The sequence below is a fragment of the Polyodon spathula genome, chromosome 20 (genome assembly GCF_017654505.1).
Source record: "Polyodon spathula isolate WHYD16114869_AA chromosome 20, ASM1765450v1, whole genome shotgun sequence".
Lineage (NCBI taxonomy): Eukaryota > Metazoa > Chordata > Actinopteri > Acipenseriformes > Polyodontidae > Polyodon > Polyodon spathula.
This window is the reverse complement of record NC_054553.1, coordinates 20,966,592-20,990,803: the sequence shown is the minus strand read 5'-3', so window position 1 is coordinate 20,990,803 and position 24,212 is coordinate 20,966,592. Positions and strand designations below refer to the sequence as shown.

The 24,212-nt window shown below is 35.9% G+C and overlaps 1 protein-coding gene across 1 annotated transcript; it reads right to left on the bottom strand.

Moving 5' to 3' along the window:
* Positions 1-12,015: 12,015 nt before the first annotated feature.
* Positions 12,016-23,644, bottom strand: LOC121295917 (5-hydroxytryptamine receptor 3A-like). The gene is made up of 9 exons (XM_041221045.1): positions 23,596-23,644; positions 22,567-22,727; positions 22,189-22,233; positions 21,988-22,097; positions 21,402-21,571; positions 18,055-18,215; positions 16,669-16,879; positions 14,378-14,542; positions 12,016-12,251 (listed from the first exon to the last, which is right to left on the bottom strand). The coding sequence occupies exons 1-9, from the start codon at positions 23,642-23,644 to the stop codon at positions 12,016-12,018; spliced, it is 1,308 nt and encodes a 435-aa protein (XP_041076979.1).
* Positions 23,645-24,212: the final 568 nt, after the last annotated feature.

The window sequence follows — 24,212 nt, the reverse complement described above, 5'->3', positions numbered from 1 at the left end:
AATATAACGATAATGACGTTTATTTTAAAAATAAAGCTATAATTAGACTTGTAAATTATGTCATTAAGCTTACAAACGTTTTGACATTACATGAAAAGCGATTATACAAAATAAAACAATGTATTATTAATACATTATGGTTGCTTTTTTAAACACCTAATATTCTATGAGAAATCCAAGGTTGTGCGAGCCTTTTTTTCTCTTTTGTATATTATTATAAGATACAGGAGAACATTTTATTTAATTTCAGCAGATTATAAATAAGGTTGTTGCTTGAGTTGATTAGCTGGGGCTTTCTTCAGGAACCTTCGGAACAGCTGACGTTCATTGTAGTGACGTATGAAGATATCGCGCAAATTTGAACTAGCAGTTGAAATTCAAAGTTTTTCTGGCGGCAACCGTCATTTTCTTCAGAGCGCAGTGGAACTAGCTGAAGAAACCGTGTATGAAAAGTAAGCTTAAAGCTGTATGTGTTGGAATTAAAAACAAAAATAGAGTCTTCGAAAGGAAAGGAAAGAAAGGAAAAGAAAACTAAGCCGAAAACTGTTGCTGAAAACATAACCATGCACAGCTATTCAGGCCTGTTTTAAATATTTAAATACAGGGATGTTTAGATGGAGCTCTTAAAATTGGTATTTAATGTTTAACTTAAATAATATGGGCATATTATCACGATTTTTCAAGTTGAATCGTTTTTGTGTTTGAAAATGTCATTTGAGAGCATGCCTGCTGCAGCCAGAACCTAACGTAACGCTTGGGAGCACGCTATACAGACTAGAAAATATTGCAGTTTGAATCTAAAGGCTGATTGTTAACTTTCTTGTGCCATCTTTAAGTATATATGAACTGTTTTTATAAGAATTTTAAAAATAAATAAATAAAAACATACAGGTTTTAAAGCAACGCGTCTATTCACTTAAAGATATACATACATTTGTTAGTGTAATGCGCACTTAATTATTTTTTATTTTTTTAAAGAGTTTTGCTGCCTGACCTACACAGTACAAGAACATACTTGAATAACTGCAGTGAAAATAAACAGCAGGTAAAATAATTAATTCTATATTATGTTAGAATGAAGATGCACAAGGGATAAACTGTAATTTACATCTGTAAGACTAACGCATTTCTGATGAAAATATTGTTTGCAAGCAGATGTCACACTCGCAACGTTGAATATATTGCTACTTTAATTTATGTAAAAGTTATAGAAAATAAAGTAGTTATTAAACAACATCAATACAATTAAGTACAGTAGTAACCTTTTGATTAGTAAATATTTATATTTAGGATAAATTAAAAATGTAATGTAACATGTAGAAATTTCATGGGAATGTATCTTCCATTTTAAATATTAGTAATCTATAGTAACATAATGTAGTACATTTTTTTTCCTGGACAAAAGACCATGATTTGTAAGTGAGTAATCCTAGAACTGTTGACAGATATACTGCAGGATGGCAGGGAAGAGCTTCCAAACAGAAAGACAATTGCCAGAAAAGATAAAGGAGTGTGATGATTCATCAATGAGTCCTCACTCAGTTGAGAAAAAGGTCATTTATACTATACAACGTACATTTTACCTAATAATGATTTATATGTATGTGTATGTACATCTGCTGTTTGAAGACTTTTTCAGCTTGGAGGATCTTGCTGATGCTGTTCCATTTGGAAAGCATGGAAAGGTCCCTGAAAAAAAAAAAAAAAAAAAAAAGCCTTTGGATCAGTTGGAATACAATGTAAGTATAGCTTTATCTCTAACATCAGACCCCCTAGTTGTTGCTTGTCTTCTTGGACATTCATGGTTTACAATGATAAAGCACAATTATCCCAATATCTTGTGAAAAGTTATTCTAAAAAACCTATAAACAAACATTTTTTATGTTGAATTTCAAAACTAACAAGGGTGCTTAGGTTAAATGTGTAACCCCCAATGGCTTCAATTTTCCATTAATGAATACTATTCTTTTAATATTAGTTTTTGTCAAAAGTTAAAAAGAATAGGGAGGCTAGTTAAACGAATCAGAAACCTAAACTTTATATCCCAAAAATATCTGCTCACACAAACTCATTGACAGGGAACATATGTTTACGCTAAGGAGTTCGCTTTTCTGCATAAACTATGCTGAATAAAATAGTTTTGTTTATATATAGTGAAACATAGTTTGCTATTTTTCTTGAAATTGAATATATGAATAATTTTTACCTTTATTACAGTGCATATTCATTATTTTGCATAGTTTATGCAGGAGGGTAAATACTGTAGGGAGACTTAGAGATTTAAAGGCCCAGTGTCACAAAAATGTCCTTATTACAGAATGGTGAATGTTCAGGATTTGTTGCTCAAGGTCTGAAAGCATTTTTGAAGAGTGAAGCATGGCAGCATCACAGATTTCTTTTTTTTTTTTTCCCCAAAGGAACAAAATAAATGTATATATTTGTTTAATGTTGGTTTATGTTGAAAGATGGTGAACACAGATTTGTGTGAAGATTTAGTTTTTGTGAGCAAGAAAGAACATTTAAAAGTTGAAATGTTTGTTATTTTCACAAATACTATTAGAGTAGACATTTGTGCAGTAAAAGCATAAATTGTCTTGGATACTATTCTAAAGCATTCAAAAGGGAATAAGCTGGAATTTTTAATACCAAACTCAAACTTCTGAGTGCCTGTAGCAGGGCGGTAGGAAAGCCCTGCTTAAATGTTCAGTTTGTTTATTTTTAGAGTTTCCCCCTCCACCCCTGTACTGTATTATTTTGTGTTTGTATTATGATTTATTTGTTTATATATGTAAATGACAGGAAAGCCATGTGGTTTGTTTATTATGCTTTATGTATGTATTTGTATATATGACGACGTGGCCCTGCGTTTTGTTTTGTTATTATTTTAGTACATGTTTTGCAGCGTGGCTGGGAAGCCCCATCCACATTAAAAACCCATGCAGAAGGTGGCCATCTCCCGAAGTGATTCATTTGTTGCTAATAGGGAGACGCTCACCTGTATAAAAACCCTGCAGTTTTCCCTGCTCGTGGTGGGTGTTCGGAAGTGGAGAACGGAAGAGCGAGAGGAGAGAACAAACTGAAAACGAAACAAACTTAAAAGGATCCGTGATGGCTACTGCCCAGCCGGACCTTAAGTGTTATGTTAGTGTTCGTGATTATTTTTGTTTAAATCTTTTATTTTTCTGCTCTGTGAGCAGTGTTTATTTTTGTTTATTTCATTTATTTTTGTGTATTTAATAAACGGCACACGCCGTGCCTTTGAACTGTAGTACCTGCCTGTCTGTTTGTTCTGCCTTTTGGCTTGACATCACCGCAACGCCATTTCCTGACACAGTGCCTTAACCAAAGAATCTCAAAACACGTTACAGGAAAAGTAATAACTTTTTTAACTCTTGAGGAAATGGAAGGAAGGTTAAACTATAAGTATTATTTGTCACTTGAATGATTTGGTATTCAATGCACATTAGTTAACTATTGGTTACCTGAAACCAGTCGCTCAATTGTATTTCTCATGGGTCTCAAACAAGTCTCATTGCATGGGTCTCATTTGTTGTTCATGTTATTTCTCCAATAGGGCTTTTAGGATAAACATTTGAGATACTGAAGAGATGCAATTGATAGAAAAATGAGATCACTTATTTCTCATACTGCTGAACTGTATTTCTCTTCTAATACATCTCATTTTGTTGTTTTTTGTTGCTCATGTTATTTCTCCAATAGCGCTTTTAGGAGAAACATTTCAGACATGATAAAGACATACATGATATGGAACTGAGACTTCAGTTTCTTCTCGGGAGAACTAAAAAAGATAAAGATGAGCAGTAGAATTTCCATCTGGGCTTTCATCAATAAAATGAACAGGGTTTTATACTGCTTGACTGACTCAATCTTATTTTATTTCTTAGCAGACACCCATATCCAGGGTGACCTACAAATATCACAGTGTAAAATACAGCATTACAAAACATTACAGATAAGAGCAGCTATAAAATACAATAGTCAGCAGTAAGTAAGAGCTAAATCAAGTAAGAAGATAAATACAGTAAATAATTACATTTGAGAGCGATTTTGACTAAGAGCAGTAAACATTTAGTAAAAAAATATTTGCTTAAGACTAAATTCCATTAAGAGCAAGTAGTAAATACAATAAATGGACAAAATCAAATACAAATCACATTAAAAAAAAAAAAAAAAAAGTTTACCCTGGTTCACCAAATAGTCATGAGGATCCCACTAACAAATATCAACCCTGTAATGGCCATTGGTGAGTTAGATATACATATATTAAGTTATAGGTCAGAATACATTACCACACACTAATATAGGCTAGAATTGGTTTAAATGGGTTTTTATGAACCTTGGCTCACACTTTACATTAAGTGTATTTAAATAGTAGTTACTTATTACATTGTTATTATGCATAGTTACAATGTACTGTACTACCCTATTACTAACCCGAACCCAAACCCATTTCTTAGTAATGTACATGAGCTTTTCTCTGTGAAAAAAAAAAAAAAAATCTTTCAGTGTTAAGACTAGACGTGAACGTGTGGTACAATTCCCAATCCTAATTACTGCCTGTTGGTTAAACAAAATACCTTAGAAACTATCTTTCAGGCTTCAGGCACAAAAGAGGCATTGAGATAATGGAGAAATGTATATTTGTTTTGGTTCTGGTGTTTGTGTATTGATCTAGCTGGCACTCAATGCGCAAAGTCCTCGTGTTATTAAAATATTAAAACAGGTGAATAAAAGAGAACAACTGGGGATTGGGCATTAGTTGCCTGGTTCACTAAATATCTTTGTATTCCTGAATAGATGTGTTTCTACAATGGTGAGTCTAAGCAGTCCCCATTGCAGAGCCATATTATTTAGGATAAAAAGATGAATAGCCCACACAGTCTCTGTATTACTAGTAAAGGATGAATAAATACACCACACAGTCTCTGTATTGATAGTAAATTGCCTTTGTGGTACGCACTGTTGATTAAAATGATAATGAATGATTTGTATCTGCTATTAATATGGTAAGATATTAATAGTTATAGAGCTGTTAACCTCATCTCATCTCGCATGGGTCTGAATCCACAGCAGCAGTGCATCACACAACACTGCTGTTACACTACCACTGAAAGAGAAACAGATAAGCCAATATGTTCTAGGATTGACCACTAAAATCAAGATATTCAAAGACTTAGTGTATTCACACAACGTTTATGCAACTCTACTTGCATGGCAAAAATAGTCTGAAATCGAAAAGAAAATGTTAATATTGCAAGGCTATGGAAATGAATGCATTTAAATGAATCAAAACAGGAAATGAATCGCAACTTAGACTACACCCAACTGGCGCAGATATATTTGTGTACGAGGTGAGACAATGGCCCAAAGTGAACAAAAGCATACTTTACTGAAAAGAAGATTATAATAAGGAGAAAAATCAGATTTGGCACTAACAATGTGAAGCATCTTAAAAATGATATCACGCAATTACTCAGTCAGTATAGTCTATATAGTAAAAAGGATGATCATTTTCATATTTTTTAATCAATCAAATTACTTCCAGACCAAGACAAACCTGTCCGTTCAGGAGCATAAATCAATGAAAAACGTCTAATTATACTACATGATTAAAGAATCATAGACTCATATCACGACAACATGTTTTTTAGTATATAGAGGCCTGTGACAGAAATATAATGAATCTTGGTTGTAAATCTCCCTCCCAACCTGTGAAGCTAAGCAGCGAAAGTAGAGTCCTTTGTAACAGGCTGGCCTGACAGTTCTTTCCCAGGGTCAGGAAGTCAGTCAGTCTGGAAGAAGGCGAGACTCCGTTGCAAGAACGTATTGACCCGGAATGGAAAACGAGGTAGCAGCTGCAGATTGTAGTGACAGCTGCACTCATTTACCAAGGGGTTATGTGTGATGGCATAAAAGGGGACTGAGAATCGCAAAATCTACTTCTTCACTTGCTTTTTGTTTTGAAACTAGAAAGACCATGAGAGACCCAGTGAAAACTGCTAAAGAGAATATTCTTGAGTGTTTTGTTTGTTTCTGCCTGTTAGTAATTGTCTTTGTAACCCTCCTTGTCTCCCCATTTCTCTGGATTATAAAATAATTGGCAATTCCTTTCCTCAGGATTTCATATACCCTGGTATTTTAATTGCTTGAAAAGAAAAAAATATAGTTTGTTTATTTACCTGAACTGGACAGTTTGGGTTGGGGGTTTGTTTATACCTTTATCTTTATCGCCTTCCTATCCAAAGATAAGTGCTTACTGGGTTAGTGTGGTGTATTTGTTCAGGCTTCCTTTGTTTTGCCTCTCAACAAAGAAGAAATATAATAAGCTTTTGAATACTGAGGTAGGGCTGAGGCCTGCCCCTATAAGTATTGTATTTGTTGGGTTGGTAAATAAAATGTGTTTAATTTGTATAATGTGAAAGGTTTTGCAAATTAAAGTGTGTGCTAGATATGGTAGAGCTGCAAGGTTAGAGTTCCCTCTCTGCCTGATTGAGATAATGTGCAGCAGTTGGCCAGGTTTTAAACGACTAATTGATTATCAATTAGCCTGGCCCCATGGAAGCCAGTCCTTTGTTCTTTCTTTTGCAAGCCTGGATGTGAATGGGAAGAATCCTCACAACTGTGTGGTGATCCAGGGTGTACTACAAATTATCACTGTGTGTTGACTGGGATAATTGATACTTCAAGAAAAGGGATTCATTTAGGAGATTTTAATCCCAACCAAAGTATATTTAGTTTGTTCAGGTAATGGTTCCTGGAGCAGGACCTACCTTTTAGTGGAAGCAGCGCTCGACCACTGTTGGGTCAGCTTTTATTTTGTAGCTGTTTCCCGCTGTGTTTTGTTTTGCCTTTTTGTAATTTTTATTCCCATGTGTACTGTGTTGGTGTATATCCTCCTAATCTGGGGCTACCATTGCTGGCACCCTAGTGGTGGACACCAACAACTGCAACTGCCTGTGTGACTAAATAAAACCTTGATGCCTGAGCAGCGTTTCAAAGTCAAACACTCCATGTCTCTCTCATCTCTCAGCAGATACCCACACAGTAACAGAAAATCCCTGTTACAAATACATATATTCAGATTTTAAAATATTGGTTTGTGTTTAGAGCTGGCCATAAAAAATGGGATGGCACTGAAACAATTGAGGTAGCTGTGGCAATACCCTAAAGTTTTGTCCTGTAAGCTAGTCAAAGTAGTTTTCCTCTATACTATATTCTACCCAAGTAGTCTAATATATTTGTAGGCATAAACAATTGATGGGATGATCAAGTGTCCTATGGGGCACCAAGTGTAAAAGTGAAGAACGCCTAGGTGAAACACTTAAATGGGCCGGGACTCATTGACAAGTTGTAGTTTTGACTTTGGTTCTTTTTTGGTTAAACCTAGGAAAAATTATGTGATAAAAAATGTTATGAAAAATAGTATTGTTCTGGGATTGTTATATTTCTGTTTTAACCTGAACAGGAGAAACAAATTACAGATAAAAAAGAGAAACAACATTTAACAATAATAATAAGAAGAAGAAGAAGAAGAAGAAGAAGAAGAAGAAAACCAACTATTTTCTGGCAGTGTCCCTACAATGCCTTCTTTGTCCTTCACTTACTTGGCCCAAGCAAACAGTGACATTACGACTATAGTCATGCCATAAAATGAGCGTATGTTTGAAATAGATGTAGCTTTCAAATTTGACATCTTTTGGTGTTGGTTGTCAATTCACAAAGTAATACGCTAATATTTACATTTAAAACCACACAGTAGCAGGCATCCTCTTTGCTGTTTTTTTATGACAATTAATGTAGTTCTACAAATACAGGTGTATCGCTTACTAGGAAGCAGCTGTTAGGGGAATAGGATATACAGAAATTGGTCAATAGGAAATGTCCACTCATTTGTGTCAGGGGGTTGTGTTTCTTTACAGGTGTGAACAGGCTGGCTGTAGGGTGACGTCAGGCCAGAAAGGAGTACACAGGCAGTACTGGCAGGTGAAACGGACGCTGCGGCGCTCAGTGAGTTTATTGAAAAATAAAAAGTTTAAACAGAAAACACTTTGTAAAAGAAAATGGCACGTTGGCCAAAACAGACAAACAAATAACAGACACTAACAAACGTAGTGGACGAACGCTAAACACAAAACAAATACGGTGCTGGTGCGTCCAGCACTCATAGCAGTTGTTATATTTACTTTCTTTTTAATTCTCTCGTCTCCACACCCATTCTCCACTCACCGAACACACAACCCAGAGTGAGTGAAACGTGCATCTATGTATACTGTTGTGCCAGGATTCAATTAATAATTAAGTATTCACTTGAATCCCAGCACGTGAACTAATTTGTGCAATCCCCGTGCTCACATACTATTACATACTTTATCTGCACTTGAAGTGATTGTGCAATCCCTGTGCCTAAATACAAGTATATATTTTAAATCACTGGTGCTACACAGACCCATTTATATCCCGTGCACCAATACCTATACAGCAACATTAACACGCCACTCACAACATATAACACAAAATACACACAGGGGAGGAGCACACTGCCACAACAGGCAGTATGTTTTTTTTATAATAGCCTTCTCTTGTATACCCCCCAGGTTGTTTGAATTTCAGACTGACCACTGGACCACTCCAGGAGCGCAAAGGAACCACACAGAAAGGTACTTAAAAAGGTTTTTTTATTATAGTAAACAAAAAATCAACACAAAAAAAATAAATGTCAAGAACAGTACCACCTATACCCCCTAAAATAACATTTTCTTTTTCCCCAGGGATGTTATCATTGAATATCTATACAGTAAGTATTCAGGTAAGTAAACAGTATAGTAGAGTCCCACCGGAGGGTTTCAAAATGTCCTACACTGTTTAGAAGGTACATTAATTATGTCCAAAACACCATTAGTGTCACCTGACCTTCAATGGGCGCAGAACATCTTGTTCCTCAAAGGACAAAAAGCAATCTTCACCAAAATTGTTTTCACCATAATGCAGACATTTTAATTTGTCCACGAAAGTCCAACTGGCTCCTTGCCAATACTTTGCATCCAGATCCTACGCCCGCCTCCAGGGGGTGCTTCCTCCCTCTGCAACGTCAATCCTGGAGAAACAATGAAAACAATCCGTCCTTAATACTCACTCTCCCCTCCCAGTCTCACTCTCTGAGCGGGGCTAGTTCAGCCCCTCCTACAAGAGCATAAGTCTTCCAACTCGGCCACTGATCTGGAACTCTAGTAAGGGAGAGTTACTCTACTAGAGTTATTTAACAGTTGTGAAACAGTATTCTCTTAATCTCAACAATGCAAAGAGTACTCAACTTTCTGTGACATAGAGTCTTCACTGCATTTAGTTGTGCCGTTTTGTTTCCTTCTGCTTCTCTTCAATGCATCACTGCTGAGGCTCCAGTGCTGCTTCTCTTACTTCCATGTCCAAAATGGCCACAGTGTGTTCCACCATTGTTCTCACTTCCTGTTCTTTTGGTTCCAGTTATATAGGGGAACTAATCAAGGGGCTCTGATGACTTACACCTGACTACAATTAAGATCCCAATCACTTGTGACCGTGCCCGTCACATAAATGTAACCCCGTATTGGGGTCTCCCTTTGGGTATAAAAATAAATAAAACAGAGTGTAAAAATATACAATAAATAGTGCAACTAAAACAAAATACAATAAAACCACCAGTGAATAAAACAATTAAAACTGTACTGTGTATTTACATGGTAGTTACTTAGGAAATACATGTGCACTTACACATGGTTACAATGACTTAATGTGTATATAGTGTTGCATGATAGAACCTAAATCCTTACCCTAAACCTAATCTTAACTTTTATTATAAATCATTAACTTTACCCTAGTGACCTGCAAATGTACATTAGAAACCTGCATACCTGCAAAATAACTTGATGACTGTAAGATGACTGTTTGGGTGATGTACAAAAATGAAGTTTGTCATTATCAATATATGATTGTATGTACACTCCAGTCATTGATGAGTTCTTAATTCTTGTTGCAAATGATAGCATTTTAAATGATTAAGTGCTATTGTTTTCTTTTTCTTTTATTGATTCATAATGTAATTTTAATAATTTAGGTCAGATTATTAATTGTCCACATCTCTATCCAGGTAGGGGGATATCCTGAAATAGTGTTTACATTCTGAACATTGAAAAATCTGCTGCTCTACCAACACAGCCCTTATAAAAGCTTCCCGTAGTAAAAGCATAGAAAAAGGTAATAAAGCATAGTGAAAGCATGGGCAAGCATAGGCAAGCAGAGATGTAGGGTAAAGAATATTAAAAAACATGGCAAACCAGGGTAAATTATGGTAAATCATAGCATAACCATGAGAAACATAGGAAAACTGCAGAGATACTGTGGAGTCTGGGCTTCCCATGGTGGCCCTACAACTGTGTGGTTTTGCACAGTGTCAGAAAAAACTATACTGAGTAATACAGGTCCTCTCATTCAGCAAATACAGAACTGTAGTGATAAGGGCATGGTTTATCATTGCTGTTTAAAAGTGCAGTACTTATATTGCGTTCAGCATTGTCAAGCAAATGCAGCCAATAATTAAAAAAAAGAATGAAATGAAAGAAAGGGCATAGTCATAATTAGTTTATTGTTCTGATATTTAATCAGCTGATTTAGCTGCCTACAATCACAGAATTCTCATTAAAAGTGTTTATTCAGTATAACATTTCTAAAAGGTAATACTCACGTCCAATTTCAGAGATGCTTACAACAAAGAAATGACATCACATGCAATTCTATAACCCTACAAACAAGAACAGCTGTATCACACTTAATCACTGCAAACAAATGTTCAATGAAATTTAGCAGAGGCAAATACAGGAAGAGAAAAGGAGAGCTGTATTAAACCCTCCCAACCCTTCTACAGGGCAGGCTTATTTAAAAGTCCTCAATAATGGTATGCACTGGAATAGCCTTGCTGTATAGAAGACAGACAGCTTTGCTGTTTGTAATATTATGTCATCTAATATAGTTGCAAGATGGTTCCCTAGTGTTCAATTACAGCATACAAGAAAGTTTTTTGACAAAATAAAAATAAAAATAAAAATAAAGAAATTGTTTACAACAGTGTTAATGGCCGTGTGTGGGTCTTCACTAGATAAAGAACCAAAACATGTAAAGGCAAAAAAAAAAAAAGACAATGGAGTGGATTTCCTTACATTGCAGTAATTACAAGGTTATTCTTTGTGGACAACAGGTATCTAGTTTACCATGAAATAAAGAAAATGGGGTTTTAATTTTGAATACTATGTGATTTCAGTAATTTTATTTTATTTTTTTTGTTTATGTTTAAGCCAAGACAAGCAAAAGCTATTTTCCTAAAACTATCGCAAATTCATCAGTAGTGTGGAAATATATAATCGTCTGTTATCGTAAATAATAAAGAAAAACCTTGATACCAAAAATGTATACCAAATAGAATTGAGTATCTCTAATTACCAGTTACTTACTAAATACATGCGTACTTACACATAATTACAATGTTATTATGCATAGTTACAGTGTACTCAATGTGTTATTGTTTGCATGATATAACCCTAACCCTAATACCAGATTTTGTATTTCTGAAACAGATAACAATAGTGTTTGTTTTTACAGGTAGTCTCCCTCATATCACTCAGCTACACTGCACTATCAGGTCTAATATATAAACCCAAACTCCAATGTGTGTGTGTGTGCGTGCGTGTGGCTTTTTGCAAGGGTGAAAAGTAAAAAATGGCATGAAAATGAATAACTCATTTAAAACAGCTTGTAAACTAACAAGTTATGTTGCTAATCCAAGCATTTTCTCATTTGATGCACCCCTGCTGCCGTGTGTTATTTAAAAGCTGTTCAGGAAAATATTATGCAATTGGATTTGAGAGAATGGCTGGATCATCATGTTTATGAGCACTTAATTAAATGCATTTGCAGGTTGCTTCTGAGAATCTTGTCCCATATATGTATTTTCCAGGATCTAAAGGGTTACATGATACTAACAGCAATGTAAGTGAAGAAGCTCACAACAGACATGAGGTACAGATAAAAATAACCAGTGTCCAGTGCCCTGGCTGCACTCTCCAGGCTGAGAACAGTTTCTTTCTCTCTCTGGAGGCCAATCACCATCTGTTGGGCAGTTTGTATTTCCAGCAGCATCTCTCTGAGCACGCTGGAGTCAGGGCCAGCCTGCCCCAGGTTAATGGATACGGTCTTAACAGAGTCTGTGAGGGGAGAATGAGAGATTACAACTACGTCACTTAGGTAAAGGACTGCTATACAAGACTTTCCATTTACTTTTAATTATCCACGAAGATGAGCAATCGTGGTGTTTCTCATTCATATGTTTCACTTTTGTTTTACATGTACAGCCGAATACAATATTATAAACCCACCTGCTAAACCTTGTTTAGTTTAAAGGGATTTTAAATCGATCCTGTCATATGAACGTGGTTTGAATTGTGAATACAGGCTGAGATAATTTGCTCGATTCGAGTAACTCTGATGGAGAAAGTGACATAGCAAACATGCATTCTTCTCCTTATGTCCAGGGGCCATTTTTTCAAAACTTTTTTCTGGATAACAGTGATCCGGATTTTGTAATTCTAGATTTTGTGATCGAAATTACTTAAAAAAAAAAAAAAAAAAAAAAAAAAAGATTTTGTAATCGTAATTATTTGTAATCTGGATAAATGTAATCCAGCAGAGACATTTGCTGAAAAAACTGATCAAAACAATCCAGATAAAAGTAATCTTGATCACAAAATATAGGATTACAAAATCCAGATCACTGTTATCCAGATTAAAACTTTTGAAAAACTGGTCCCAGGACAGGTGGCGGATTAAGAACTCACAGGGTCCTGGGCACAGACGAGATAAATTTACCTTTTGTTGAGCAGCTTCGAATGTAGTAAAAGGCTGTTGTAGTTCTACTGCATTTTCTTCTGCTTGCAGTTTCTCAACATTACCAGCTCCAATAAGCCGCTTTGCTCCTCATTGTTTTTTTTCAGCCACTTCACAGCTGTCTTGTAGGGGCTTGTCTGTTTTGTTTTGTTTTTGTAAAAACAATCTAAGCTTTGGATTTAGTTGTACTAAAGCTGCTTCTTTTAAACCTTTTTATTTTTTTGTTTCTTTTACCGCCCCCACTTGAGTAGCGATGGTTGGTAGCCAGATCCATGATTTACCAATTAACATATCATGGCAGTTAAAATACGTCTTTAACATGAGTGTGCGCAAGCACACAGTGGTAGTACATTAATTTACATGGCATTACACTAAAAATAGGCAGGTCAAGTGTCAAAAACACTAAAACCATTTTCAAGTGAGGGTGGGTGTCAAATGTTATTAGATAAAAATTGTGAACAGTATTTAATGGTCTTACAGTGATGTACACATAATACATATACATTCTAAGGCTCTGTAAATGAAATAAGTAAGATGAAATATGTAAGATCATAATTATGGGGCCCCTAGTTTTCTAGGGGCCCTGGGCCTGGGCCCCGTAGGCCCACCCCTTAATACGGCTCTGCCTAGGAGCACCACATTGGATGTCGGCAAGGAGAACAAAGGCCAGGCCTGCAGGCGTTTGTCTGAGTTCACCAGGCACTGCTGAGGAGAAACAGACTGTTCTGATTTTACTTCCTTACTGCATGGTACCCCTGCTGGATCCCCAGTCTAGATTAACATCTTGGCACAGCCAGGATGCAAACCACTGACTGCACACTGCACACCACAAAGTTGTGCCTTTACCAGGTCAGCCGCTATTTTTAACCCAAACAAACAACATATTGTATCATTTGTAACCCCGTACATTTGATATGACATTTTCTGTACATCTGGGTAAAATCCCTGTGTTTTGTTTAGTCCCCTCCTGCAGAGACTAGCCAGTCATGTGAGAATATGGACTGGGCTGTCTGGCCTGATTGGAGGGAAACTGCAAGACCCTGGTAGAACGTGGTCAGACTAAATTTCACGATTCCAGCCTAGCCACATGTATGAAAAAAGAGGAACTCAGGACTCAAGAAGATCAGATGCTACTACTCTCTGTCCTCATCACAGAGATCAGATGAGCTGGGTGACTGTTGCAAAACTCCTTAGCCTACATAAAAGGGCCGTTGTTTTTAATTTTGTTTATTATAGAAGTGTGCAATCTTGTGCATAACAACATTTTCTGTGTATGGCCAGGTTTGCCTTCCAGACCATTGAACAACGAGTCGCAATAATAAATGTCAAAATATGCAATACCACTCTAACAATGTGTCAGTCCAAATGGCTGCCTTCATGATACTATTGCCCCTACACCTGCCATTGTCTGTATTGCCATTGAAAATCATTTGTGAAGGGAACTCACCCTCTTGATTTCCACTGTCTTTGAATTGGTCAGTGCTGGGCTTCTGTTTTCTGCAGAAACCTCTCAGTAAGCAGCTGTCCGGCTTTAGGTTCCAGAGGTACTTGACAAATATTGTCTGGAGAAGGCTTAAGAGCATGAATGTGAAAATGGAGGCGAAAATTATTGCTGTAGGTGGAAAAACAAGCAGGTAACAGGCAGTGTTTTAAAAAAGATCAAAGGAAATTGATTTTCAATTTATAAAATTGTATTTACTTTCTGATGGTGTTAAACTAATGTATAATTATTAAAATTCTGATGCCCATTGATCCATAATGTTATACCCTGCAGTTCTAAACATTTTTATGTAATGTAACTAGAAGTGCAAAATATTCAATTGCTATATGGAATGTGTCTGCTACTGACAATGGACATTTAATTTATGTAAGGATGAATACATATTTTAAGAGTCAAATTGAATGTTTTGCATCAGAAACTTTAAAGCAACACAAATGCAAAATATTTCAATTTGACTCTTAAAATATGTATTCATCCTTACATAAATTAGATGTGCATTGTCAGTAGCAGACACATTCCATATAGCAATTGATGTACCATTGCATTAAAATAACATCTGCAGGAGGTCAGCAGCAGAGAGTCTGTATCTCCTGCTGACAGGGTCGATGTGCAGAGAATCGAGAATTACGATCAGAAAAGCCTGTTTCTGAAACAACCAATCAGAACAAAATATGTGATCAAATTCTAACCACAGTAGGAAATGAAACCAGCAGAGACCACTAAATTGGTGGTGTGTACTATATCTGTAAGAAATAAAGCCAGCAGAGACCACTACCTCGGTGGCGTGTACTATAGCTGTAGGAAATGAAACCAGTAGAGACCGCTACCTCGCTGTAGCTCTTAGGTTTTTTTTTTTTTTTTTTTTTTTTTTTTAATCCAGGTTTATATAGATAGCAGAACTAGAATCTGTATTTTTATTTTTTTTTTACTTTAAAATTATAAACTTACCAAACCTTAAATCCAAATGCAATAATTATTTTAATACAGATGAGGGTTTTACTATTTTTTTCATTATCCAATCAAATCATTGGGAAAATGACAGCTGCAGTTAACTTTAGTTCGTTAATAGCAAAGAATAACATTATCTTTTATGTTAAATAATTCTACATGGTGGTTTGCACTTACTAAAAACATGTGGTTCAGTGGTTAGAGAAAGCGGCTTGTTACCAGGCGGTTCCCAGTTCAATCCTACTGTGTGTGACCCTGAGCAAGTCACTTAACCTCGTTGTTCTCTGTCCTTCAGATGAGACTTAAAATTGAGGTCCTATTGTAAGTGACTACAGCAGCAGTTGTGATGCATAGTTCACCCTCTAGTCTCTGTAAGTCACTAAAAGCATCTGCTAAATAACTAACTAATAATGATTATATTTAACTTATTTAAGTGTTTCTAAGCTGTAAAAACTGCAATTAACAAAATGTGAGTGTGGTGGCTCTTAGCACAAGGTGTGTGACGGGATCTATGTTTTAATTTAAATCTGTTTATATTTAACTGAACTTTTTGTACTCAGATTTAATACCATTGCAGAATGTACATGCAATAAAAAACAACATTAAAAATAAAAATAACTTTAAAACTGCAAATCCAATCAAATTCTATCCACTGTAGGATGTGAAGTCAGCAGAGACCACTGCCTCAGTGCTGAGTACCACAGCTTTAAGATATTCATTTTTTTCTCCAGGTGTGCTGAAAAATGAAAGTATAATTTGTATTGTTCACAGGAGAAATGTTAACGTTTTGACCACCTTGTATCTTTTAAAATAGCAATCCTATTGAAAGACCATTTGAAAATGTAAAGAGACAATGTCGCAAAGGTAGAAGACGGGAACACAATAAAAATGAAAAGAGGGGTTTCGTAGATAGCATGAGGTCTAAGTGTGAAACATGTTCTGGTACACTGGTCTTATTTTGTTCATCTGGAATGAGCTCTCTGTTATTATGTGTGATATTGCATGTTGCTTCTTGTTCTTTCGGGTGCATATAAAAACCGGCATGCATGCTTGCAGTTGAAATCATGGTACTATTGCTTGAAATGCAATGACAAGAGTAGGTCTAGACTCCCAGTGGGTGTAATCTTATGTATGTTATGCAAATCTGATGGTTATTGATTTGCTAGATTTACCAATATGCTGAGCTTTACTTGTCCTTTTCTTTTTAGAAAAAAACAGTGTAAACATTGTATGGTTGTAAATGGTCTGTGAATATGACAGTACAACAGGAAGCTATTCAAGTAACTCACCAATCAGGGGAGGAATTCTGCCATTAGAGGGCAGGATCCCACTGAGAAGGAGCTGTAGGACAGAGAAGCCCAGGATGACTGTGATCTTGAAGCCCAGCTTCTCTCCACTGGGCTCTGGGATGAAGTAGCTGGCCAAGTCCAGCATCAGCAGGAATGCCGCTGGTACCAGCAGGTTAAGCACATAGAGCATGTACTTCCTTTTCAGGGACACCTAGAGAGGAAAGACAGTATAGAGGTACAGTACATCTACAGGAAAAGGGTCTCTAAGATGGGAATTTTGCCTGCAAAAATGAAATATCTACTATGGAAGTTTCACCTTTAGTGGAACTACCTTTTGGGCACTTTTAACTTCTCAGAATGATCAGGAGCACCATAGAAAAGACAAGGAATGGGAAAAAAAAACTACAAATGGGAGTTTGTAGTGAACAAAAACAAAGCACCCCCAGTGGCAGAATAATGTAAACATGAAGTAAAATGCAAATGTGTAAAAGATTGTATCACTGATATATCAATGTGGTGCTGAAACGGTTAATGTTCACGGGACACCAGCTGTAATGGAATAATAGAATAGATCACTATGCCAACTACAAAGACCCAACGGTATGCTAAAGCATGTGGTCTGTATCATGGCAGAGTTTTATAAATTAAGCAGAGAAAGGGTTCATTTTTACTGGACAGCACCGATAATGCAACGGAAGAAAATCAAAGAATACAGCTGTGTACCAGTTTAATACAGTAAATGAGTGTACTGTCTCTATGCATCTGTAATGTCAAAAGTCACATGACCTCAATATGGCAGCCATATTAGGTCAGAGGTCACTTTTATGGTCAGCAACACATTTAACATGAAAGGGGCATAGAAACCTGAAAATATGAAGTCACTACCTCAAACGATTTCTAAGATACAACGCTGTGGCGGCAGGAGTTTGAAAGAACAAAAAAACTTTAAAGAAAGGGTTATTTTATTATAGGTCTTTATCAATAAGTCACAAGACCCCAATAAGGGACAGAACTGAACCAGCTTCAATGGTTTATGACATTAGGAGTAGTAAGCGGCAGTGGGTTGACACATTCATACAAGCTCTTTAACTGAAGATAACAACAGAATACAGCTGTGTAGCAAATATTAACACAATGAAATGAGTGCCACAAAAGAGCAAACTTTCCTTAAACATTTGAACTACATCGATCATAGAGTACAGTTGTGTACCAAGTATCAAGCCAATATCTTAGTGTTAGGTTATTACCATCAAACCAAAATATGAAATGTACCGTTAGATTAGGAGTTTCCATAACACTGAAAAAATAAAGTCAGTATCTCAAAATGTGTTGTTATGAATAAACACTTAAAGACACAGCAGAGGTGGAGCTGTCAGAATAGCATACCTGATAGACAAGTGTAGCCAAGGGTTCCTTTTCCAAGTTCAAACTGCTTTGGAAAACAGTTATACCCTTAAGTTCCCATTCTCCTTCACTCTCAATATAGTTCTTGGAGAAGAAAAAGATTTCAGAGGAGTTAAACTCTGACTCCAGTTGTATGTCTCCAGCTGGTACACAAAAATAGAGAAGATCAAGTAAGAGAAGACAGATTTATCCTCTCTTGAAAATTATTTTCTGATGATTTTTGTCCAACAAATTATTTTCATGTCTGGGAGACCAACCTCCTGCAATGCTACCTGAGTGATAATTTGGAAGATTTTCATATTTAAAACTGGGAATAAAAGTACAAAGATCAAAGTACTTCTGGAAAGTAGGGCTGACTTCAGAAGTGGCCTGTCGACGCAGTTACTTTAGTGCAAGTGATTTTGAAATGCAATGTTTTAATTAAATCAATATGTTAATGCTTAGAAATTAAGTCAATAAGGTCGCTAATGAACACTTTCATTAAAAAGCTTTATTGTCACGTACAACAGTTCCTGTCTCAACGACTAAATAAGGTGAACTCATTAATCAAAACACATGTTAAAAAGATCAAGAAAAATGAATTGAAGCATAATCCGTTGGCATACGGGGAGACGGCTCTCTCACCAATGTGCAGCAGCCAAATGGAAATGAAAAATAATAGGAATATCTATTTTGTGTATAATTTGTAAACTTAATTTAAAATTGTGCATTTTGTCATGCAGAATGTACATTTATTGATAACTTGCATGTGCATAATAATACAACATATGCAATGCTGATTTACAATTATCCGGTGGGTGGGTAAAAATCAGAAGGCACAGATTTAAAAAAAAAATGTATTGTTATATTTTTGTATACTTGTATTTTTTGGCCTGGGAGGGCTAAGCCATCTATATATATTGGTTGGAATTTATTTTCTTATGTTCACATCTACTTTTGTATGTACGATTATAGGCTATAAATAAATACATTTGAAGGGTCATTGGTGTTTGTAGTTGTTAGTTATTATACATGTATACCATGTATGTAACACTTCATTATACATTATACAGTTAATTGTTCTGTGAATTCCTCTAATCATACATTTTCTCTGGTACTGTTTGCTCCCCTCCAAGATAAATAAACTCAACATGAATAGAAGTGACCACCGAACACTTACAGTATTATAAGAATATGTTATAATATGTGCATACAGACAGTGTGACAGTGAGAGTGTATATTGTACATACAGTGTGGGGAGACTGACAACATTACAAATAGTTTAGGCAAAATCCATGTCAATGAACTCATCACATTGGGTATTCCATTCATATCCGTGGCCATATCACTTGAAAGCAAGCCCCATATTATAATTTTTAACTAATAGATGAAATGTTTTCAGAATACTTAACAAATTATATCTGGACCATGCTGCATGATTTGTTTATTATTAATACCGTTATAATTTCACTATATCAAATCACATTTTTATCTACAGTGAAGGGAACACATTACACTATATAACACAATTTTTGTTCCTGGGTAGTAAGTGGGTAGTGTTATTTCCTAATTTCCTATTTACAGTATAATCCTAAAACTCGAAAAACTACTCACTTCTAAATCTTTTGTATTCATTTTTGTATTACTTTAGTATAAATACATGTTAATTTGGATTCATGTGTTGTTTTTTTCTGACTTTATGTAAACGAAAAGACATTTGCCCGTTTTCCCATTGGAAATAGTGATATTTTGAAATATCACTGTCCTGATCACAAAAGCAAAGTTTGTGGGGAATAATAGCCATTTTCTATACTTTTGAGGCATAAGCAATTAGGAAATAACACTTACTACCCAGGAAGAAAAAAAAAATTGTTACACGGTGTTATAAGCATTTCTGCCACACAGTATAGGTTACCTTCATTGTAAATAATACAAAAAAAAAAAAAAAAAAAAAAAACGTCATTTGATATAATTAAATGATAACGCTATTAATACTAAATGAATCACGATTATAACAGAAGTTTTTAAGTATTCTGTAAATATTGTGTCTAACAGTTAACACTAGCATCTCCACTGCAGTCATTTTGACGGGTTTCACTTTTAAAATTTGAATTACTCTGCCTGTGTGAAAGAGACGCTGTTGTTTGTTCTTGACTACCTAAATACGTGCATTAAATACACTGATGGTGTTTGAAAGGCAGGATCGCAAAAATGAAAAGTTATAATCCTATCATCTACCTAGAACCGCCAGAGCAGTCATTTTGACTGCATTTTACAATACATGTTTGTATCTCTGCTGGACCTGGCAGGCATCAATTCTTTCTTTTTGTACAAGGAATGCACCGGGGTAAATATGAGGAAAGATTTCATCTTGAAGCTAGCCACAGAGCTTCAGCAGAAACATTTCAATCAGAAAACTGCAACACAGTAGGCTTTCGTTTTAAATTAAAAAGTGCTTTTGTTTTCACAGTTTTGTATGTACATATACCTGTTTACACACTAGCTGCTTTTGAAATGTTTATTTTATTATAGTTTTTCATTTTTTGAAGTTGTGCTTTATATATGGTAAGTTAGAAAATAAACCCTTTTATGTTTAATTGTTCGTTTAAATACAGAGTTTCGGCTGTGCAGATGTTTGATATGATGTGCTTGAATAAAACTTGAGTTGTATCGGATAGTTTGTGTTTCATTTTAATACTGTAGCGTGCTCAGCGGTATGGGGTTACAGTTGGTAGGTGACGCAATCTAAAAGCCATAAGCCCTATATCTGCTTTGTATAGTGGTATCAGAGCTATGCTTCAGCGCGGGAGGTCCCGTGTTTGCGTCTCACCTCCACCTGTGATGACTGCGTAGGAGTATAACCGCGGCGATTCTAGTGTTACAAAGTACAATGTGGGGCTATCAGGTCTTGTTTTCAAAAAATATTGGCACGGACATATATACAAACCAAAGGAATACTGTGTATGTGTGTATGTGTGAATACATGCATGTCTCCAGTCATGTGTGGTTGCCTTTAGTTCTAACCTACATTGTAGATATTTTTTTTGCTACCATAGCCTTATCTTATCACCTATTTATTCGCCCCATTGCCACTGTATTTTATGCATCCATGCATCCCATCCTGCGATGTCATGAGGCAGTGTGTTCCGGGTTAACTGTGGTTATCATTTAGGAACTTTTGAAAATCCTGCCCCATATGTGTGAATACTCTCTTGACACCCCCAAAATGACTGTATAGCTTGGGATTTATAACATCATATATACAAATGTCTTTACTGAAATAAATGGTTACTTTTTTAAGTTATAAAAATAAAGTTTGAGGGCTGCGTCAGTTCACCAGCTGCACTTACTTAAATATTGATATGACAAGAACGTCAGATTGCAATTCTGCTCATCAAATGGAAATTGTTTGGCAAATATTGTGCAGGTGCTGACAATTCTTAACGTCTTGTTAATGACTACCATTCCGTTACTCCTGATCGACAGAAATGCCTCTTTAAGAGAAACGTCTTCGTCAATGCTAAAAAAAAAGAGAATAATTAAAAAACAGGAATTACTTTTATTAAACAGATCCAGTTGTGCAGTTTATATGAAATACAGCTGATCTGAAAACAATGTAGTTTATAATCATAAACAAAGCAAACAATTAAAAAAAGAACAATGTATCCAGATTAATAAAATACACCTTTAATTCAATTTGAATAAAATGAATATGAATGCAATAAAAAAATATATAAATTACAGAGCAACTTGGTATGAGTTATGAGCTAAAGTATTCATCTCCTACTGTAGATTCTCTTTGTATCATTTTCACTTTCACTCATCACATCCCAGTGACTTTTTTAAACTCTGAAGTCTAAAGCACCCCTGTAGCTTCCTTAAACCTTCCAGAAACATACACAAAAAATAGCAATAAAAACATCATTGTAATCTTACAATTCAAGGACACGGATGTCTGGTTTCCACAGCAAGTCATATGGCACAGTAATAGATTTAATCCCACAGAACTGATCCTTGTCCCAGAACAGAAATTCGTTCTTCCAGTGCTGGAGGACAGAATCACAAGAGTTTGAGTAACAGTGAAAATACTTTATTGAAAATGTGAAGGTTACAGGAACAGAAAGGGTGAATACTTACCATTTGTACTTGGAAAAAAGATGTAAAAACTTGAGTCTTCTCAACCTGAAATAAAGAGAAGCCACAAGTCACCAACACTCAGCACACCCCTAGTTCCCAGTGCGTGTGGTTTGAAGTTTTAACATAACAGAAGTGCGGACACATTTTCAATGTATATCTCTGCATTATGAGCATTAGGTGCTTCCTGTCCATATAGGAAATACATTTCTACATTATTATAATGGATTCATATACATATTAAATATTAGACACTGGCATTTTCCATAGAAGTACATTAGTCATTCCACTAGTTAAATAAAACAAAAATTAAAAAAACACCCCCAAGGTTTGACAATAAAAACAGAGACTGGACAGACAGTAGTTGCGATTCATTCTTACCACTCCCAGTATAGCATAGATGTTAGCGGCCAGATGCACTGTGGTGGGAGTTCTCCAGTCTTTCACTGGCCGCACTGAAGTTAAGAGCTCATTGCTTTGCGAGAGGTTCAGATAGCGGTAAACATCGTAGTAGCTGCACACTTTATCGGTGGCTGTGGCACCTGAAATGAGAAGTGATTGGATCTCAAGCCTCAACAGACAGATATACAGATATACAGATGTACAGATGTACAGATGTACAGATGTGCAGCCAGTGTTTCAGGATCCTTCTTAAACCCTTTTTAAAGAGGCGCTGATTATTGATTCCGGAATACTGAGATTTTTTAAAAATAAAACAACGAAATGAATTTAAAAAATCATTGGGATTCACAAGTACTGCTATCATATGTAATGCTTCTATTTCCAGTACAACCATTTATTCAAATAAATTGAAACATTATCGAGAGGTCCAGCTTTTGTTTAAATTCATATAAATATTTAACTATGAAAAACAAACTAATGCAACCCTTGATTGAGGGAGCTAACTAGAGGCATATTCCAGAGGTCTTTAGTTGAGAAAGTATTGTTATAACCCCAGCTGAGCTCAACATTTAAGAAAAAGACGCTTCAGGGATAAAAAGAAATGGAAACATGGATGTTCATTTTGTATGCCTTATTCTACATAATGTAAATGTAGATCAAGTCCAGGGCTTGGAACCAGAAGATCACCTATTCAAATCCCACCTCTACCACTGACTGACTTATTGTGTGACCCTGAGCAAGTCACTTAACCTCCTTGTACTCCGACCTGCGGATGCGATGTTAAATCAATGTCCTATTGTAAGTGACTCTGCATATAATGCACAGTTCACAGCCTACATCCGTAAATCGCTTTGTGATGGTGGTCCACTATGAAAGGTGCTATATAAAAATAAAGACACACACACACACACACACACACACGTATAATTATTATTATTATTATTATTATTATATTATTATTATTATTATTATTATTATTATTATTATTATTAATAGAACAAGACTTACTTGAAACAGCTACGCAGATAAAGAGATAAGCAGTCCACAGCTCAGCCATTTCAAAATTAAAATAATTACAAAAAAACATCAACAATGTCTTCCAAAGATCTACCCTTAAATGGAGTTGAGATTAATGAATTGGAGACAGATCTTTATAGCTATCTGTTTGCACAGTGGGAGACAGCAACAATGGATATCAATTACATGTTCATCTAATACAAGCAATAGCATCTTATTGGAGTGTTTGTTTTGTATCACTTTCTGAAAGGACTTCCCCAGTTGGAGTCTGAAGGACAACAATACTGGAACACTCCCTTCCAGCACAGCTGCTCCAGCCCTTCACTTCCTAGTCTCCCTTAACATTACTGGTCTTAGGTCATTAATTGATTGCAATATTGATACGTTTTAGTACTGATGAGAAAACGGATGTAACCCTGGTTCCCTGAAAGAGAAGACAACCGCCAACCAATACTTTTGGGAAAAGTATACCAAAGCCGTCGTGAGGGAGCGTGAGCAGAAGCAACGGACAAGGGACGATTGGACACTGCCAAACCAAGTTAGTGGTACGAGCATGCAACCTCAAGGATCCTTGTGCCTAGGGAAGGCATAGAGGGATCTAGCACAAG